Below are 19,993 nucleotides of genomic sequence, written 5' to 3'. Positions count from 1 at the left end.
TTTCTTTCTTTATTTCTTCCTTGACCCATTGATGTTTCAGGTGGGCATTATTCAGTTTCCATGAGTTTGTGGCTTTTCTATAATTTTTGTTGTTGTTGAGGTCTAACTTTAAGGCATGGTGGTCTGATAAGATACAGGAGGTTATTCCAATTTTTTTGTATCTGTTGAGATTTGTTTTGTGTCCAAGCATGTGGTCAATTTTTGAGAATGTTCCATGGGGTGCTGAGAAGAAGGTATTTTTGTGTTAGGATGGAATATTCTGTAGATATCTATTAGGTCCATTTGAGTCATAACAACTGTTAGGTCCTTTATTTCTTTGTTAAGTTTAAGTCTAGTATATCTATCTTTTGGTGAGAGTGGCATGTTAAAATCTCCCACTACTAATGTGTGGGGTTTGATGTGCGTTTTAAACTTTAGTAGTGTTTCTTTGATGAATGTGGGTGCTTTTGTATTTGGAGCATAAATGTTTAGAATCGAGACTTCATCTTGGTGGATTTTTCCTGTGATAAGTATGTAATGTCCATCCTGATCTCTTTTGACTGATTTTAGTTTGAAGTCTATTTTATTAGATATTAGGATAGCTACACCAGCTTGTTTCTTAGGTCCATTTGCTTGGAAAGCCTTTTCCCAGCCCCTTACTCAGAGGTAGTGTCTGTCTTTGAAGCTAAGGTGTGTTTCTTGTATGCAGCAGATGGATGGGTCCTGTTTTCTTATCCATTCTGTTAGCCTGTGTCTTTTTATAGGTGAGTTGAGATCGTTGATATTGATGGATATTAATGACCAGTGATTGTTGATTCCTGTTATTTGTTTTTGGTTGTGTTGTGTTGTCCTTCTGTGGTGTATGTTGGTGTGGGATTATCTATTGCTTGATTTTTCATGGATGTGTTTAGCTTCTTTGGGTTGGATTTACCCTTCTAGTGCTTTCTGTAGGGCTGGGTTTGTGGACAGGTATTGATTAAATCTGGTTTTATCCTGGAATATTTTGTTTACTCCACCTATGGTGATTGAGAGTTTTGTTGGGTATAATAGTCTGGGTTGGCATCCATGGTCTCTTAGTTTCTGCATGAGATTTGTCCATGATCTTCTAGCTTTCATAGTCTTTATTGAGTAGTCTGGTGTTATTCTGATGGGTTTGCCTTTATATGTTACTTGGTCTTTTTCCTTTGTGGCTCTTAATATTTTTTCTTTGTTCTGTGTGTTTAGTGTTTTGATTATTATGTGGCGAGGGGACTTTTTTTTGGATCCAGCCTATTCGGTGTTCTGTAAGCTTCTTGTATCTTCATAGGTATTTCTTTCTTTAGGTTAGGAAAGTTTTCTTCTATGATGATTTTGTTGAATATATTTTCTGTGCCTTTGAGTTGGTATTCTTCTCCTTCTTCTATCCCTATTATTCTTAGGTTTGGTCTTTTCATGGTGTCCCAAATTTCCTGGACGTTTTATGTTACGACTTTTTTGTCTTTAGTGTTTTCTTTGACTGACGAATCTATTTTCTCTATCATGTCTTCAGTGTCAGAGATTCTCTGTTCCATCTCTTGCAATCGGTTGGTTATGCTTGTTTCTGTAGTTCCTGTTCGTTTAGTCAGGATTTCTATTTCCAGCATTCCCTCAGCATGTGTTTTCTTTATTGTCGCAAATTCATTTTTCAGATCTTGGAATGTTTCTTTCATCTGTTTAATTGCTTTTTCTTGGCTTGATTTGATTTCTTCCCATTTTTTGTTCGTTTTTTCTTCCATTTCTTTAAGGGAGTTTTTTATTTTTTCTTTAAAGGAGTTTTTCATTTCCTCTTTAAGGGAAGTTTTTATTTCCTCTTTAAGGGAGTTTTTCATTTCCTCTTTAAGGAAAGTTGCTGTGGATATCATTCTATATAAATATAACACTGATGGCCAGTGACCAGGCAAGAAATAGGTTGCCAGGCAGGAAGTAGGTGGGACAAGGAGAGAGGAGAATTCTGGGAAGCGGAAGGCTGAGAGGGGAGACACTGCAGCCATGGCCAGGACAAGCAGCATGTGAAGACGCTGGTAAGACACCAGCCACATGGCAAGGTATAGATTTATAGAAATGGGTTAATTTAAGATAAAAGAACAGTTAACAAGAAGCCTGCCACGGCCATACAGTTTATAAGTGATATAAGCGTCTGAGTGATTATTTTATAAGTGGATTGTGGTACTGCGGGGCTTAGGGAACCTGGAGAGAAGCCCTCCAGCAACAGAAAGTTTTTATTTCCTCTTTGAGGGAATGCTTTATTTCTTTTTTAAGGGCCTCTATCATCTTCTTAAAGTCATTTTAGGGTTGATTTCTTCTGTTTCTTCTGTCTTGGTATGTTCAGGTCTTGCAGGTGTAGAATCACTAGGTTCTGATGTTGCCATATAGGTCTTTATGTTGTTGCCTGTATTTTTGCACTGCCGTCTACTCATCTCTTCCTCTGTGCGGTGCAGGTGGTGTCTGTGTCTGAGAGTGCCTCTCTTGTTCTAATTTTTAGTCTTGGTTTAGTAGGGGTTCTTGGTTAAATTGGTGCTATTGGGCTATTACTTCAGGGGCAGCTGATTTCTGTCAGTGAAGTATATACTTATGATTCTGGTGATCTGGTTTGGTGGCTGGTAGCGCCTTCTTCTGTGTTCCCAGGTCACGTTTTATTCATTTGTCAACTCCTCAGCTGATCTTTTTCTTCAGACTTCCAACTGTAGGCATCTGAATCCTCTCCCAGATGGGTTTCAGCTGAGCAGGGTAGTCTCACCAACACCTCCAAGTTGTTGGGTTTCACAGGATCAGCAGCTGGGCCCTGGGCTGTCCTCAGACGGAGTGTTCAGATTCGTTCTGGTTCCATCCCACGGAGATAGCTTCTTCCCCAGGTGTTGGGGTTAGAGGCGTCCCTGTTCCTAGCTGTGTCTGCTTGTCTCAGTTCCTGGGCCTGTCTACCTCTGCGGTCCACCACCAGGCCTGTATGTCCCTGTCAGCTGCCGCTGGGTCTGTCTGCCTCTATGGGCTGCTGCCGGGCCTGTATGTCTCTGTCAGCTGCCGCTGGGCCTGTATGTCTCTGCTGGCTTCCGTTGCTGGCCTACCTACCTCTGCTTGTCACTGCTGCAGGGCCCGTCTACCTCTGCAGGCCGCCACTGGGCCTGTATGTCTCTGCCAGCTGCTGCCGTGCCTGTATGTCCCTGTCGGCCGCTGCTGCCAGCCCGTCTACCTCTGCAGGCCGCCGCTGCAGACCTATCTGTGTCTGCTTGTCTCCACCGCCGGGCCTGTCTACCTCTGTGGACCGCCGCTGGGCCTGTATGACTCTGCCAGCTGCCGCCGGGCCTGTATGTCTCTGCCAGCTGCTGCCGGGCCTGTATGTCCCTGTCGGCCGCCGCTGCCAGCCCATCTACCTCTGCAGGCCGCCGCTGCAGACCTATCTGTGTCTGCTTTTCTCCGCCGCCACTGGGCCCGTCTACTTCTGCAGGCTGCCTCCACAGGCCTACCTGTGTCTGCTTGTCTCCGCCGCCGGGCCTGTCTACCTCTGTGGACTACCGCTGGGCCTGTATGACTCTGCTGGCTGCCGCCGGGCCTGTATGTCTCTTGCAAACATATTCTATATAGAAATGTGGATGTAACAACTTGCTTCCAAGCCAAATGATAGAATGTATTGTGATAAGTTATTAATAGCTTCCATGGACTTTGAAGTACAAAGTAGTGAAAGATACAAAGATTATGCTTATAGTTCCTTAAATGTACATCGTTTTTTCCTCCTCCCTTCTTGATCCACATATTGACCCCTTTAGTCGCAGGGTGGATTTTGCTTTTCTCAACCTTTGCTTTTGTAAGCTTATCTGTTATATCCTTAAGTGGTAACTCAGCTTTCTGATCTCTGTTCTTTTACTGATCACAGACAAACAATATATTCTGTGAAAGAGTTATCCGCATTTAAAACATTGCTTCTCCTCTAAAAGGCTTTAGAGGAAGCCATTGCCTAACCATGGAAAGCTGCCCAAATTCTTCTACTACTCCCATCACTTCATTATTTATCTCATAAAAATCTCATAAACATCATTGTTTTAGCATGGGAGCTAGTTCAGAGCAATTTATTCTCTCTTCTATTTCTTCTGATTATATCCACAGAAAGGAACATGACTGAGTTCTATGCTCAGTTACCACACCAATGCTAAGTATATTCCTAGTGTTTGATTAGGAGATGAGTACAGATCTCCCCAAATCCTCCAGAGATTATATACATTTCAAAGACGCTGGCTTCTGCAGAAAATAATCTTCTCCCAAGCAGAAAGTAAAACCCAGGGGATTTCTGATGCAACAGTTTTCTCAGGAGCCTTCATCATCTAATTATGATGTTTTCATGCTTGAATAGATTCAGAAAACACAGGTTATACCCAAGATGATGGAATATAGGGATATTTTATGTACTGTCAGAGTGAATGGAGTCAATGCATCAACAGTAACTCCTTATTGTCAACAAATAGCCCCTGGTAAGTGTCTACATTAAGTTTGTGAGGTTACTGGAGGTATAGACATGATAGAGATAGTATGTATCAATAGCATTATGGTCCTTCAAACTGGTGCTTTTCACAGCACAGTGAGTTTAGTGTATGTGGGATTTTGAATGGAAAGATAGACTTTTGTTTATACCTAGCTTTTCTTATTCAAACACAGGTGATTGTTTATTGGACTGAATGCTTCCTTTCATGATTATTATCTCTGTTTCAATCAAAGCACGTCAGACCTTCATGGACATGTCTGTATAGTATTAATTTTTAACAATAAAAATTACTCAAAACAATAAAGGGAATATGCTAATATTAGCTGTGGAACTAGAAGCAGGAAAATCTGCCTGACCTGGGTGGCAATCATCTTTTATTTGCTTTCTAATTGATGGGAAAATGAGAATTGGCAGGAAAAATTGTCAGTTTAGAATTTTAGAGCAGAGAAATTGATGATCAACTTCAAGAAAGAAGTAAATGTATTTAGGGAGTGCAAAACTTGATAAAAAGGAGACATTGGCTCAAACATTTGTCTATTATTTTAGTAGTTGTAAGATTTAAAAAAAGCCTTCCCCATTTTTTTTCTCCTCTAGCCTATTTATCTATAAGAATAGATGTAAGAAAAACATTTCTCTTATAGAATTCTTTCACTCAACTCATTAAGTTATAGCTTGAATCCTTGATCTATAGTAATTAAATGAGATAATTAAATGACCAACATGTGTCAGTATCCTGAACATTCTCATGGCATAATGTGACTATTAAGATGAAGAAAATTCTACACTATACTAAGTCACATTGTAGACATGTGTTTGTTTTGCTGAGAGCATGAAAATGATTTCTTTAGTTTACTCAGGGAGCATGTACAAAGATATAAAGGTTGTCTTTCCTGAGGAAAATGGGTAGAGGTATATGGTAAACCACAATGTTAATAAAGTCGGAGGAACTTCTATTTATCCTGAGTAAGAATGGAATTAAGATGTCCTTTGAGATGTTCCATGCCCCACAACAGAAATTAATGGGTGTGTGTGTGTGTGTGTGTGTGTGTGTGTGTGTGTGTGTGTGTGTGTGTGTTTTCCCAGATCAATCTGTTTTGAGAGTGAAACAACTGTTGGTAAAGTTAAATGATTACAAAGGAGTTGTTGTGGTTGAGTGTTTGGAAAAAAATTATACAGCAAACAAAACACTTAAATAACATCAGTATTATAGAAACTTTAGATACAGTTATAAAGAAACCAAAGTGCTTTTTCATGCAAGAACCAATGGAGGTGTGTTTTATAGGTTACAAAGGATGGTATGTGTGTGTATATATGAATTTGTGTGTGTATGTGTGTGTGTGTGCGTGCGCGCACGCGCACAGCAATATTTGATATAGTTCTTGGATGTGTGTAAAATACTGAGGAAATTAGTTTGTTCTTTTACTATTAAATGATAATTGCTAACCTGTGAGAATATGTCTTGATCATGTCTACCCTTTCTTCCTCCTTCTGCTAGTCTTGTCTGTGTACTCTAGTCACTCCTCTTTTACTTTCAGACCATATATTTTACTCCATGCCTTTGAAAGAAAACATACAGTACATGACTTTATCTAATTAGCATAATTTGCTTTACAGTGTCTTCCAGTTCCATTTGTTTTTCTCTAAACAGCAGTGTTTAACTCTTATTTCTGAATTATAGTTCATTTTATATTAACAGCACATATTTATCCCTTAATTCATTGGTGGTCATTTTACTGAATTTGTATTTTAGCTTTTGTGAACAATGCATTAATGAACACAGACATGAGGATCTGATTTCATTTCCATTTTTGCATATGCTCAGAAGGGGTATAGTAAGTTTGTATGATAGTTCTATTTTGAATCCTTTTTTCAGAAAGAACCCTAGTGGCAGAACTAATTTATACTTTTGTACATTTGTACTTCTAACAATGGTTTACAAGCTTTTTTTCTTATCTGTATCCTATTCAATATTTTCTATTTTTTAAAAATAGCAAACATGGACTTTAGAATCAGATCTCTGCGTTATCCCAATCTGAATCCTATTGCTTTAAGTTGGGTGAATTTGAAAATTTATCATACTTCTTAAATCTAACTCATCTCATCAAAAAATACTTAAACAATTATATCTATAGGTAGTGTTTATAAAAAAAATGTTACAAGTATTTAGCATTTTAACAATATTAGACTATAAAGTCCAGTGGCATGAAGAACATCCACAGTTTTGAAACAATCAGTGCCATTTATTTTCACACCTTGAGAATTAAAAGCATTAAGTTTGCAACACTTGGCCATATGCCTGATATAAAACCACCACTTATCTGGTGTGGTGAATTATGAGTTGTTGAAATGAGATCACAACAATGTGTACATTTTAATACTTGTGAGAGGTATCTGCAATAAATAGTACTTTGATCCTCATCTTGGATGATCAGTAACTGTATCTATTTGGATCTAAATCAGCATTACATTGTAAAGAGTATTAATAATTATAATAATTTTTGTTTGTTTTTCGAGACAGGGTTTCTCTGTGTAGCGTTGCACCTTTCCTGAATCTCACTCTGTAGACCAGGCTGGCCTTGAACTCACAAAGATCCACCTGCCTCTGCCTCCCGAGTGCTGGGATTATAGAAGTGTGCCACCACCACCCCACTTATAATAATATTTTTATTATTATTTCATGCAATTGTGAGATGTTCTTTTTATATATGTTCAGTTTTTGAACTTAATATCATTAAAAATATATTTTTATGACAGTGGTTCTCTACCTTCCTTAATGCTGTGACCCTTTAACACAGTGCTTCATATTGTGGTTACCCCAACCACAAAATTATTTTTTTTTGCTGCTTCACAAATATAATTTTGCTACTGTTATGAATTATAATGTAAATATCTCATATGTAAGATATTTGATATGTGACCCCTGTGAAAGGGTCATTAGACTCTTCAAAGTTGTCACAATTCATGTTTGAGAATGAGATTAATGTCTGAAATTGCTATAGGAATACTATGCCTTTACTTGCTAAAACTCTGAGGTAATATATTTTTGCCCCAGAAGACTGGTGGCTCTGGAATTTTAAGTTCACCAAGATTTGAAAGTTTGGGTCCAACTAACATCTCATGAATAAAAAGACTCAGGTATACTGTTGGACATTTTACAATACCCAGGAAAGTACCCCGTAGGCACAAATTTTCTTTCTCCACTAATGTCAAGTTACAAAAAGTCCTGATGCCATTGATCCGGAGAAAGTAATGAATTGTTTCTAGGGCTTGGAATCAAGAGCTATCAGGGTCTACCAAAGGAGAAAAGTGGGTTTGATTTGTAATAATAAATGTATCAGAAAATTCCACAGTAAAGATTAATTCAGTAAGTTAAGGCTTGAAAGAAACATAATGTTGAGTAATAATAGCAGTAAGTTATAACTTAGTCTCAGAGAATCAAACATCTTTGACACTATGCTCAGGATTGGATAACTATGCAGGTATTATTTTTTAAATACTTTTAAATTTTGAGTTTACATATACCAATTGTTCATATAAATATTTATATTTTTAGTGCATAATATGTTATTTCAACACATATATAATATTTAAATATAAAATTAATCAAAGTTATTTGCATATTTGTGACATCAGATATATATCATCATGTACATAGTAAAACCACTTCACATAGTTACTTCAAAATGTTCAATTAAATATTGTCAATAACTGTAATAGAACATTTGAAAGTTGTTATCTTGTACAACTGACCCTCTATACCCATTAATTATCCTCTCTCCTTAATATTATATACTTCTTTGATGTTTTCTTAGCTTACACATATGTGCCTTTCTTTGCCAAGTTTATTTGCTTCAATCTAATGTTTTTCAACTTTGCATACATGGCCAGAAATGAAAAGATTTCATTCATGTGTAGTGTGTGAATGTGGCTGCACATATAACGTGTGTGTGTGTGTGTGTGTGTGTGTGTGTGTGTGTGTGTGTGTGTGTGTGTGTGATAGATGACAGGTTTGGATATCTATTCCTATGTTCTATCTCGCTTGAAAAATTGCCTCTTTGTTGTTTTATTCTGTATATGAAACTCTGTGGCTTGTGAGCTTCTGGGAATAATTGTATCTCTCTGGCTTATATCTCACCAAAGGAGCCCTGAGAATACAGGGGCTTGTGGAATGCATCCAACATTTGCACAGATTCTGGCAATTCAACTCTCATCATCATGCTCACCTATGCCCAAGTTTCATTCTCTTCAACAGGTTTTTGAAACACACATACAAGCACACATACATGCACATACTTTAACCATTATGGATTAGCACACATTTTTCACATATTCTGAATAGGGTTCCATAAAGATAAGAGTAGATCTGTCTCTTGAACATATTGACATCAGTTCCTTTCTACATACTCCTCATTTGGAGTCTTCAGCCAGTGATTTTAATGACTTTTCCTAATAGGAAATTGGTGATATTTTTAGTTTTTTAAGCATTTGCCACATGATACCATCTTTTGGCTTCATTTTTCACAAGAGTACTTGTGAGTGCAGTCTTTGTCACACATTTTGTGGATGAATTCAATGATGTCAACTAATTACCCAAGATCACCCTGCTGCACCATAAATAAGGTATTATCTAAGCCAGATTTAATTCTACTTTTATCCCAAGATCATGCAAATCCTATGTATTAATTACGTTTGTCTGCTACAGTATTCCATATTCTAGCTGCCTGGAAAATTTCATCATTTTCAGAACTCACTCCAGTACATTTTTCTACATCTACGTTGGTGGAGTTGTTTATACCCATGGTAATCAAGCTCAATGTAGATATTGCTGAGGAAATATTTTCCTGATTCAAATGTGCAATTGCTCTTGATTCTTGATCTTCATACTTGACCACATGACTCATTCTGTAAATCTCTAATAGATAATTTAAATCTAGCACTACTGTATCATGGTATTTTTATATGTTAAGACCTATAACTCACTACTCAAAAACACTAAGCTATCAATCCCAAATCGTATATTGATAACTATCTCTACCGTAGCTCAAATCTCTGAAACCTATGTCTTTACCAGGATTTCTTTTGGGCCACCAACAAACTCACAAATTATGACACAGACACTTAGTTATGAATGATTTGTCTTAGCTTAGACTCCTTTCTTGCTACCTATTATAACTTAAACTGTTTCTCTTCATATACCTTTCCCTTGAGGCTTTTTACCTTTCTTTCCTTCTGTACATCTTACTTTCACTGCTTCTCATGCCTGGTTGGAAGCTGCCTGGCTTCTGGCCCTGAGTATGTCCCTCTCTTTATCCCTCATCCTCTTCTCCCTTTTCTCCTTTTTTTGTCAAGATTTCTTCTAATTATTCTCTCTGCCCACAAGCCCTGCCTATCCCTCCCCTGCCTAGCTATGGGTAATTCAGCTTTTTGTCATACCAATCAGGTGACTTAGGCAGGCAAGGTGAAACAAATGAAACACATATTTACATTGTTAACAAAGGCAGCAAAAAACAAATATAACATAACTTCACATAGTTAAAGTAACATTCTGCAGCATAAACAAAATGGAACACCTCTTTGACTAGTTAAAATAATGTTCCACAGCATATCCCTACTTTTATTAAGTCTATTTTCACATTATCTGTATGTTTTGTACTCCATATATTCATACCATCAATTTTGCTCAGTGGTGACTAATAATAAATTTGTTTCCTCTTTATATTCCCTTCCAAACATTTATGCACAGTCCCTTCTCTCTGTTTTATTGATTCACTAGATGCTACAAAAGGCCTTTCTCCTCCAAAACTTCTCAGTTCCTCATCACAGCAACCCTGGAATGAAAGTTAGACTGAACTCCAAGACTAAAATGCTATTTGTAATTTGCACCTCAATGTTTTAAAAGAATCAATGGCAACTTTTTAATTCCCATGTTTTTACTTTTATTTGATGCACATGCATGTGTTTGTACATTCTTTTATGAAAGGTTCACTTGTGTAGGTGAGTGCACATGCATATTGAGGCATGTGTTTAATACTTGGAATCTCCCTCGGTGGTTCTGCAAATTCTATATTGCTGCCTAGCATCTAAACTGAATCCAGAGTTTGCCAAAGTGGCTGATCTAGCTAACCAACTTACTGAAGTGTTCCAATGTCTAAGAAGGTGGAGACATTCTACGCAATGAAATTATAAGTAAACTGCTACACCTACCTAGCATTTACATGGGTCTGGGGACCTGACCTCTGACAATCACACTTGCTACTTGTGCATCACACATTTTAACTACTGATCCGTCTTCCCAGGTTCAATGGATGACATTCAGTTGGAGTGTGGCCAAAGATTTCCTTCATATATTCAAGTTGCTTACATTCTTCCTCATGTCTAACAGGCATTATTGACAAAAAAGGATCCATTCTCTTACTCACTGGTTCTACTTGTGGCTGTGTAATTCTTCTCAAGATAGCATTCTAGGCAGCCACTAAAACTTGAGAGAAATTTTCATGTGAGATGAAAGTGACTTGCCATCTTGGGTGTTTAATATAAGTCTGTTACTCATTCAGTTAAGCATTTTACACTTAGACATGAGTAATATGAATCAATCAGATACCTCCAACTTCATCCTGATAAGCCTCTTCAGCAGATCTGGTTCACATGAACTCCTTTTCTCCCTTGCGGCTGCCATATTTATCATTGGCCTTCTGGGAAACACTATTCTACTCATCTTGATCCAGTTGGACTCCAGACTCCACACACCCATGTACTACCTGCTGAGTCAGCTTTCCCTCTTAGATGTTTGTTTCCCCCTCATCACCATACCCAAGATGGTATCAGAATTCCCTAAGAAAGAAAGCTTAATTTCCTTTGGAGGTTGTGCAGCACAAATATTTTTCCTGACCATGATGGGTGTGGCTGAAGGAGTTCTACTGGCCCTCATGTCTTATGACCGCTTTGTGGCAGTGTGCCATCCCCTACAGTACCCTATACTCATGAGACATCAAGTGTGCCTGTTTATGGTGGCCTCTTCCTGGCTAGCAGGTGTGCTCAATGCCTCCATCCAGACTTCCATCACTCTGAACTTTTCCTATTGTGCCTCTCGAGTTATAGACCACTTTTTCTGTGAAGTGCCAGCCCTGCTAAAACTCTCCTGTTCAGATACTTCCATATATGAGATGGCACTATCCATCTCTGGGGTGCTGATCCTCATGCTCCCCCTTTTACTCATCATTACTTCATATGGCCATGTTTTGAGGGCTGTTCTGCACATGCACTCACAGGAATCTCGGAATAAGGCCTTCACTACCTGCTCTTCACACATCATAGTAGTGGGACTCTTTTATGGTGCCGCAGTATTTATGTACATGGTACCTGGTTCATACCACACCCCACACCAGGACAACATGGTTTCCCTTTTCTACAGCCTCATCACCCCTACTCTCAATCCCCTCATCTACAGTCTGAGGAACAGAGAGGTGCGGATTGCTTTCTTAAAATTGTTTGGCAGATTTAGAAACAAGCAAAAATGATGATGATGATGATGATGATGATGATGATGATGATGATGATGATGATAAGAGAAACTTCTGGGACAATTATGGTGGTGCTTCATCCTACCTGATTTCTAAATTTATCTATCTGTGGTACAACTAACTGCAAAAGACTTATTTTCAAAACTAATTGTCCTTTTCCTCAGTCCTATAAATGGTTGAAATCCCATTTCTTCTACAGGTCTATAGGAAACAAAAGTAACGATGCCAATCACTTTTCATTTATCATCGCTCTGGTAATGAAGTGTATTCATAGATGAATGGCACTATTTTGTAAAGGTCATGTCTTTCTGTTTTTTAATTGATAATTTGGATACTAAAAATTTATATGCATTGATTGGTGGTTCTACTAAGCATTTGGTTTGTTTTCATGAAAGTTTTGAGATTTAGGAACTATTACAATTTATATTTAAGAAAATAGATAAGACACACATGAATAAAGTAATTCACCAGAGGTAACAAAGGAAATAACGGCATAGTTATAGCTTGCATTTGTAATACTTATAAAAAAGTGAAGTTCACAGTCACTAGAATGATTGATTGACTGATACACAGAGAACTGGTCAGTATACCAAGTAAGTAAGTATGTGTATGTGAGTGTTCAAGTGTACAGGGAAAGACAGTGTATGTTGGATGTATTGAACTGGCAATGTTTTGTATATACCAGATTTTTAAAGATATGAATAATTGCTTTTAATGATGGTTCAAGTCAAATTAAATAGTATTTATAAAATAGTCTTTGAAAGTTTGAGGTTTGTTGAGTTGATTAGAATCTTGCTCCATTTTAATATCATTCAATATTTTTCAAAGAATTGTCATGCATTAATTCTTATGCAAATAAGCATAAAGATTTTAGACAAAGACTAACTTTGAAAAAATCTGTTACTAATATTATTGAGAAATATAGTTGTAAATGAATTTCATGTATTTCAAGTAAATATCTTGATGATCCTAAATTGTATATTCCACTTTGAATAATGATCAAGATCACAAATATACACATATGTGAAGACATTCACAACCACATGTACAGTCTCATACATACATAAGAGACTGTGCATATAATAGTACATGGATATATTTATCTCTGAATCTTCCTTATTTCACTTATTGTGATCAATTTTCCTTAAAATGACACATTTGTTCTTCTGTATGGCCAGACAATATTTCACTGGGTATATGTACCACATATTCTATGTTCAAGCACATGTTGATGGATACCCATTCTATGTCATGGCTATTGTGAATTGTGTTTCCATAAACATAGCTTGGAAAACAATCTGTATTATAATGAATTATATTTCTCCAGGTTTATATATAAAAGGGGTATTGATAGATTAGATGCCAATTCAACTCTTAGATTTTTTTTTTTTAGGAACATCCATTCTGGTGTCCACAGTAGAACCCTAGTTTACATTCACACTAGCTGAATATAAACGTGCTTTTCCTCCGAAGTCTTCATCAGCATTTACTATCCTTGTTTTCTTGATGAAAGCAATACTGGATGGAGTTAGATAAAATCTTGGTGCAATTTCATTTGCATATCTATAATTGTATGAATGCTAAACAATTTTCATGTATTTATTGGGCATTAGTATTTTAAGTTTTATTTTATGTTTATGAATGCTTTCCTTAATATGTGTATTGTACCACTTATGTGCTTGTTGCCCATGGAAGTCTGAAGGATATCTCATTCTCTTGAACTGAAGCTATGGATCATTGTGAACTACTATGTGGGTACTAAAAACTGAACCCAGGTTCTCTTCAGGAGCAAGAAGTGCTCTTTTACCACTGAACCATCTTTCCACATCTGCCATTAGTACATTTAAAAACCATTTTTAGGTTTAAAATTATTTTTAAAATTTATATATAGAATAAGTTTCATTATGACACCATATACTCTTAGGGGATTAATAAGTATTTGATAAGTAAGTGGTATGTTGGAACAGTAATAAATGGATTTGTAAAGAGGTAGAAAGAACAGTATTCCATATCAGGGGATGACTTGGCAGAAGACATGATATGGGTTCAGATTCTGTGAATTAATGCAATGAACTTAGTAGTGGATAGTGTATTCATGTTCTCTTCCCATGGAAATTTCATTTCTCCCACTCTAAGCATTCCCCAGCTACCATTAATATCCTATAAGCTTCCCCTCTTCCATATATATTAATGGGTGTTGTCATTGTTCAAGTTTTGTCTAGGAAGCCATGTTGAGAGGACTTCATAGGTATAGACTCTCTGACATCTTCAAGTCTTAAGTTGTAAGTATACAACCTGGAGTAATTACAGAAACCAGGGGGGAAAAGAGAACCATAGCTGGAAGAGGTGCAACAGAAAGGGAAATAAAAGGATGCAAGTAATTTGTAGAGAAAATTGGCAAAATGATGGAAGCTTTAATTGGAGAGACAGATTAAAATAGAAAAAAAGTAAAATAACAGTAAGGAGGTCTGAAAAAGTCATGAACAATCACATTATTATTGAATGAAAGGAAGGAAGGAAGGAAGGAAGGAAGGAAGGAAGGAAGGAAGGAAGGAAGAAAGAAAGAAAGAAAGAAAGAAAGAAAGAAAGAAAGAAAGAAAGAAAGAAAGAAAGAAAGAAAGAAAGAAAGAAAGACAGGAAGGAAGGAAGGAAGGAAGGAAGGAAGGAAGGAAGGAAGGAAGGAAGGAAGGAAGGAAGGAAGGAAGGAAGAAAAAAAGAAAGAAAGAAAGAAAGAAAGAAAGAAAGAAAGAAAGAAAGAAAGAAAGAAAGAAAGAAAGAAAGAAAGAGAAACACTTCTCCCAAATATGGTAGAGGGAAAAGTTTATTGTATATAAAGGAGGGAATATAGCCAGACACAGAGACATCTGAGAGAATCTGGGATTGGACATGACCCTGATTCATGTGAGGAAAGTAGGGAATAGGAAGATGGGAGGGAGGGGAATCAGGTGCAGCAGCCAATGACAAATGGGCAGGTACCCAATATGGTTGACTTATATAGGGAAGAGCAGCACAGCCCCCTGGACAGTAGAGTTTACAGGAGGGGGCAGGATATGTAAGCTAGGAAGACCCTATAACAGGTAGGGACTGAGGGATACTGAGAGAATCTGGCAGCCAGATTCATTTTGATACATTAAATAGGCACCTCAGCCATTTGTCTCAGGATTTGAAAATTAACAATTATCTTTCTACATATGATACATAAAACTCAGCATATATACATATTTATTTTAAAAGACAAGTTTTCCATCTGGCCTGATAAGGTTTCCTCCAAGAGTCATAATCTATATAATCAAACCCCCAACACTGGGCATGAGAAGCCTCATTTTGAGTTGTTGACCAGAGTTGTCAAAGAGACTGTCAAAACATGGATGAGCTACTGCCCTTGCTTGCTTTCCAGAGGTGAAAGGTATGTTCCCATTGCTGAAGATACCACGTCTATTGGACACAGGACCCAGATGACCTTCATTGAATAGGATGTGAAAGCTACTTCATAAGGGCTAGCATTCATGATACCAGAATGTTGTATTTAAGCTTCCAAAAGAATAGAGCAATTAATAATCCTTTCCATCTGTGATACTTAGGAACTGTTACCACTCTACTTGACAGCATGAGAAAGAGGGGCCTAAAAATGAGGTAGATTAAAGTCACATAAAATGAACAACTTTATTCAGGGCATCAGACAAGTTGTATTATGAGGGCATTCTAATGACTAAGCACGGTCATGTGAACAAAGTTTATTTGAGTTCAAGTTGTATAGAGTAATAAGGGTTCAGTCACATTAGTTTATACTATATAAAGTCATGAGGACAACTTGTGTGTGAAAACATCTTTCTGAATAATAATCAGCAAGATGATGGGTAATCTGAAGCAAAACCCACTCCTATTTCATACACCTGTGAGGGGCAAGAAAGCACATTCCAATAACAACCCATGCTATGGAGGAACAAAGATTATAATACTGTTTTGTTTTTTATTTTATTTTTTACTTCAAGTTTTCTCACAAGGCCTCAAAAAGAAAATCTCACACAGCTTCAATTGTGGACCATGTTCCAAAGTCACACAAGGACCAGCATAGCATGATAACTCCAAGGCACAAAAGTGGCACACATGCTATATTAACTATTTTTTTATTAATGTGAAACACAATCATGAGCAAGGCAACTTAAGGAAGAAATTTATCTTACACTTACAATTTCAGAGAGATAGAATCCATGACAGTGATGGCTATACTTGGTTATTAACCTGACTACATCTAGAATTAACTAAAACATAAAAATGGGAGGACATACCTATGAAAGAATTTTGCTTAATCTGAAGTGGGAAGACAAAATTTTAATCCAGATTATTGAAGTGGGAAGACATACATTTAATCCAGATCATTTGAGGTGGGAAGACTCACCTCTAATCTGGGCCACACCTTCTGATAGAAGTCTATAAGGATATGAAAAAAGGAAGTTTCACTCTTTGCCTGCTTGCTCTCCCCTTGATAACAAGTTCATTTCTTCACTGAAATTGGAGTCTATTACTTCAGGATTCCAGCGTATCTTGAAAATCAACTGAGACATTAGAGGAAGAGTGTCTTCTGGAGGCTCAGACACTACCTGCACTGATTGGAGGAAGAATCAACACTTGTAACTACAACCACCCCAAGCCCAGATGGATAGATGGCAGTGTAATAGTACATTCAGCAACATAAATAGCAATGTGGCACCACTAGAACCTACTGGTTCTACAACAGCAAGAGCTGAACATCTCAACACAGATGAATCAGAAGAAAATGACCTTAAAAACAACAACATTATTACCCATCTCTGAATACTCATTATCATACAGGCTCAATCGCATGTGAGCTGCACAGTTAACTGCTGCCAAAGATCTCAAAGTAGCGCTGGGCTTGCAATCTGTGTGTTCAACACAGAAAAGACCAACAGAAGTCCTAACCCACCCATAGCCAGTAGGCTAAAGGCAACTGAGCCATTCCCTTCCTTAATGAGCCTTAATGCAAATTGGAGTCCTTGTAAGATGATATCCCAAAAGCAAATGGAACTTAAGTTTATAAATTTATAACTTTCAAAGCCAATCGAAATGTATATAACTATTGAATTAAATTTATCATGCCCAATATAATGAAAGATTAACTAACTGTGGTAGCTACTTTTGCTACCAGGGTCTCCACTGTGCTAGCTGTAATAACCAATTATGAAATGGCAATCCCAGAAATAGTAGCAATGATGGTGGCTGTGTGGCCTGGGTAGGTGTCTCCATGACGGGTAAGGTGACCTGCTGATGTCCCACACAACCTAAGTCAGAAGCTCATTTTTTAGTAAAAGGGGGGACCTGTAGGTCTCTGGCCCCTGTTTTGGGTAACTGTTGCCTTGCTTGCATGATATCCTTGACCTTGATATCCTCCCTATGCTAATTCCCTGCCAGGTTTCACCCTCCTGAATGCTTAAGGGAAGTTCCTTGTCTGTGAATCCTGCATATTGGGCATTAACAGCTTAGATGCAAGATTGTAAAACATTGGTAGCAAACTTCTGCCCTGCGGGGTTCTCCCATTGTGCTGTAAGCCTGTATTTAAGACCTCCTCCCTCCTCTAATAAATGACATTCAGCATTAAAAAAAGAAAGAAAGAAAAAGAAATAATCTCAACAAAAGTTTATTATTCTTAGCAATGAGGGAAATACAAATTAAAACACCCCAGTCAGAATGACTAAAATTAACAACCACAACAAAACAAGAAACCAATACTACCAAGGTTGTGGAGAAAAATGAACCCTCATTAACTGTTGCTCGAATAGCAAACTGGCATGATTGCTCTGGTAATCAGTATATAGAATTCTATTTTTTTTTTTTTTTTGGTTTTTCGAGACAGGGTTTCTCTATGTAGCTTTGCGCTTTTCCTGGAACTCACTTGGTAGCCCAGGCTGTCCTTGAACTCACAGAGATCCGCCTGCCTCTGCCTCCCGAGTGCTGGGATTAAAGGCGTGCACCACCACTGCCAGGCCGAATTCTATTTTTTTTTAAACATGTTTTTTCATTTCACATGCCACCCAAGTTCTCCCTCTCTCCCCTCCTCCCACTCCTCCCTCCACCTCTCCCCCTATCCACTCCTCTGAGAGGATAGGGATTCCCATGGGGAATCAGCAAAGTTTGACACATCAAATTGAGGCAGGCCACAGCCAATTCCTACTGCATCAAGGCTGAGCATGGTATCCCACCATAGGGAATGGGTTTTAAAAAAAAGCCAGTTCATACACCAGGAATATATCCTAGTCCCACTGCCTGGGGTCCCACAAACAGACCAAGACACAAAACTGTGTCTCACATTAAGAAAGCCTAGTTCAGCCTCCTGTAGGTTCCCCAGCTGTCAGTCCAGAGTCTTGTCTATTTCCCCCTCTCTGGGCAATCCATGCTTATCCCCCTTAGTGACTTCCTTGTCAGCTAGTTTCTCTGGGTTTGTGGACTGTAGCCTAATTATCCTTTGCTTTATATCTAATATCCACTTATAACATGTTTGTCTTTCTGGGTCTGTATTACCTCACTCAGGATGATTTTTTTTTTCTGATTCCATCCATTTGCTTGTACATTTATTAATGTCATTATTTTTACTGCTGAGAAATTCTCCATTGTGTAAATGTACCACATTTTCTTTGTCCATTATTCAGTGGAGGGGCATCTAGGTTGTTTCGAGGTTCTGGCTACTACAAATAATGCTTCCATGAACATAGTTGAGTACCTGTCCTTCTATTATTATTGAGCATTTTGGGGTATATGCCCAAGAGTTGTATTGCTGAGTCTTGAAAGAGATTGATTCTCAATTTTATGAGAAACTACCATACTGTTTCCAAATTGGCTGTACAAGTTTGTACTCCAATCAGTAGTTGAGGATTGTTCACCTTACTACCCATCCTCTCCAACATAAGCTGTCATCTTAATAGTGTTTTTGATCTTAGTCATTCTGACCGGTGTAAGATGGTATCTCAAAGTCGTTTTGATTTTCAGTTCCCTTATGGCTAAGGATGTTGAGAAATTCCTTAAATGTCTTTCAGCCATTTGAGATTCTTCTATTGAGAATTTTCTGTTTAGATCTGTACCCCATTTTTAAATTGGATTATTTAGTATGTTGATGTCTAGTTTCTTGAGATCTTTATATAATTTGGAGATAGCACTCTTTCAGATGTGAGGTTGGTAAAGATCTTCACATTCTATAGGCTTCTGTTATGTCTTATCCCATGTCCTTTGCTTTACAGAAGCTTCTCATTTTCAGAAGGTCACATTTATTAATTGTTGCTCTCAGTGTCTATGCTACTGATGTTCTATTTAGGAAGTGGTCTCCTGTGCCAATGCATTTGAGGCTACTTACCACTTTCTCCTCTATCAAGTTCAATGCAACTGGATTTATGTTGAGGTCTTTGAGCCACTTGGATTTGAGTTTTGCACAGGGTGATAGAAATGGACCTATTTGCATTCTTCTACATGTTAATATCCAGTTCTGCCATCACCATTTGTTGAAGAGCTTTCTTTTTTCCATTATACAGTTTTAGCTTCTTTGTCAAAAATCAAGTGTTCATAAGTGTGTGGATTTATGTCAGGGTCTTCAATTTGATTTTATTGATCCACATGTCTGTTTTTATGCCAGTACCAAGCTATTATTATTTACTATAGTTCTATAGTAGAGCATGAAGTCAGGGATGGTGATGTCTCAGGAAGTTTCTTTGTTATACAGGATTGTTTTAGCTATCCTGGGGGTTTTGTTTGTTTGTTTGTTTTTTCATAATAATTTGAGTATTTTTCTTTTGAGGTCTGTAAAACATTATGTTGAGGTTTTGATGGGATTGCATTGAATCTATAGATTGCTTTTGGTAAGATTGCCATTTTTACTATATTGATCCTACCTATCCAAGAACATGGGATAGATTTCCATTTTCTGGTATCTTCAATTTCTTCCTTCAAAGACTTAAAGTTCTTTTCATATATGTCCTTCACTTGTTTGGTTAGAGTTGCC

General features: G+C 37.5%; 1 protein-coding gene across 1 annotated transcript; it reads left to right on the top strand.

Annotated features, from left to right (window-relative positions):
- Positions 1 to 11,043: 11,043 nt before the first annotated feature.
- Or2z1 (olfactory receptor family 2 subfamily Z member 1) lies at positions 11,044 to 11,985 on the top strand. The gene has a single exon (XM_006990875.2). The coding sequence runs from the start codon at positions 11,044 to 11,046 to the stop codon at positions 11,983 to 11,985; it is 942 nt and encodes a 313-aa protein (XP_006990937.2).
- The last annotated feature ends 8,008 nt before the right edge of the window (positions 11,986 to 19,993 follow it).

The sequence above is a fragment of the Peromyscus maniculatus genome, chromosome 22, assembly GCF_049852395.1.
Source record: "Peromyscus maniculatus bairdii isolate BWxNUB_F1_BW_parent chromosome 22, HU_Pman_BW_mat_3.1, whole genome shotgun sequence".
Lineage (NCBI taxonomy): Eukaryota > Metazoa > Chordata > Mammalia > Rodentia > Cricetidae > Peromyscus > Peromyscus maniculatus.
The sequence above is the reverse complement of the archived record's forward strand: the minus strand, read 5'-3'. Positions and strand labels throughout refer to the sequence as shown.

What these genes read in the sequence shown, in the direction of transcription:
- Or2z1 (XM_006990875.2), top strand. Translation starts at nt 11,044, where the DNA reads ATGAGTAATATGAATCAATCAGATACCTCCAACTTCATCCTGATAAGC.